The 1,223-nt window shown below is 54.9% G+C and overlaps 1 protein-coding gene across 1 annotated transcript in view; it reads left to right on the top strand.

Annotated features, from left to right (window-relative positions):
- Positions 1 to 5: 5 nt before the first annotated feature.
- The window catches only part of LOC104281153 (ubiquitin-conjugating enzyme E2 Q1-like), a gene marked incomplete at both ends in the record, with an annotated part of 4,842 nt that continues 3,624 nt past the window's right edge, over positions 6 to 1,223 (top strand). The window contains 3 exons of the mRNA XM_009879055.1: positions 6 to 26; positions 507 to 611; positions 956 to 1,006. Coding sequence (XP_009877357.1) covers positions 6 to 26; positions 507 to 611; positions 956 to 1,006 — 177 coding nt within the window. The remainder of the gene's footprint in view (positions 27 to 506; positions 612 to 955; positions 1,007 to 1,223) is intronic.

Below are 1,223 nucleotides of genomic sequence, written 5' to 3'. Positions count from 1 at the left end.
TGGAAGTCAGGAAAGGAAACACGCTGGTGAGCGCGGGCGGAGGGGAGCCGCGGCGTGACGATAGTAACTCATCTTGTGTTTGTTACGTATTTTCTGGTAATTTGTTCTCTAGCACGTGAACTTCATCTTAGGAATACTTTAAAATTCAAATACTCAAACTTTAAGGAATTTCCGTAAATTAGCCTGAACTTTGAAACTCAAGTGCATAATTGCAGTTAATGGACCTTGTTTGCAGCACCATAAATAGAGTTACTGAGAAAGTCGATCTATTAAGCTACAGACCAGATGCTCCGGGACAGCCGCCTGCCTCCGGTCACCCGGGGGTGCATCTGGCCTCCTGAGGGTTTGGGACATTTCAGACGAGCAGCTCTGACTTCTGAGTTTGTTGGGGCCTGATTTTATTTTTAATTTTTCCCCGGAGCGGCCTCTGGGCCTTCGCTCTCACGACGGGTTTGATGCGGGGGGTCTCTCCGCGCTCCTCTGACGCACGTCCGGTCTCGCCGCAGCTTTTGCAGCACCTGAAGCGAATAATCTCGGACCTGTGCAAACTCTACAACCTCCCCCAACATCCAGACGTCGAAATGCTGGACCAGCCTCTGCCGGCAGAACAGGTGAGTGACCCGGGAGGAGCCTTTCGAAGCTCCTCAAACACGTTCAGAGCGGTTTGATTCCGAGGCTTGAGCTTCCTGCCTCACAAAGGAGGGACGGAGCAGGTGAGGTGTCGATATCCTGCTCTTCCCCGGCGTGGATTCCTGTCCTAGGGGATGCTGTCCCGCTCCTTTGTGCTTCGGTGCTGCTCTGCTGTAGTTTCCTATAAAGGTTTTTGGCTTCGCTCGGCTTTTAAGTCAGTTCTGCTGCAAAACCCCTGGGTCCCCTCGCCTCAGAAGCGCCTGGGAGAGCAGCGAGTTTTGCTGCGAGGAGCTGCCGGTGCCATCTTCACCTTTTGTCCCCGCAGAGCACGCAGGAAGAGGTGTCCTCCGAAGAGGAAGACGAAGAGATGCCGGAGGTAAGTGCCACCTTCGCTCTTGGCGGCGCTATGTGGAGCTCAATGCAGGGAGACGCTCGCTGGGAGGTGTGAGGCCTCGGGAGTAGCTCGTGGTGCCAGGAAGGAGCTCGTGGTGCCCAGATAGGGGGGAAAAACCAAGCGTTCAGGTCCCAAGGTGAGACTGATCTGAGCATTTCGCTGCTGGACACCCAGAGCCTGAGCCACGGGTGAGAGCGAC

Source organism: Apaloderma vittatum, unplaced genomic scaffold, assembly GCF_000703405.1.
Source record: "Apaloderma vittatum isolate BGI_N311 unplaced genomic scaffold, ASM70340v1 scaffold26221, whole genome shotgun sequence".
Lineage (NCBI taxonomy): Eukaryota > Metazoa > Chordata > Aves > Trogoniformes > Trogonidae > Apaloderma > Apaloderma vittatum.
The sequence above is the reverse complement of the archived record's forward strand: the minus strand, read 5'-3'. Positions and strand labels throughout refer to the sequence as shown.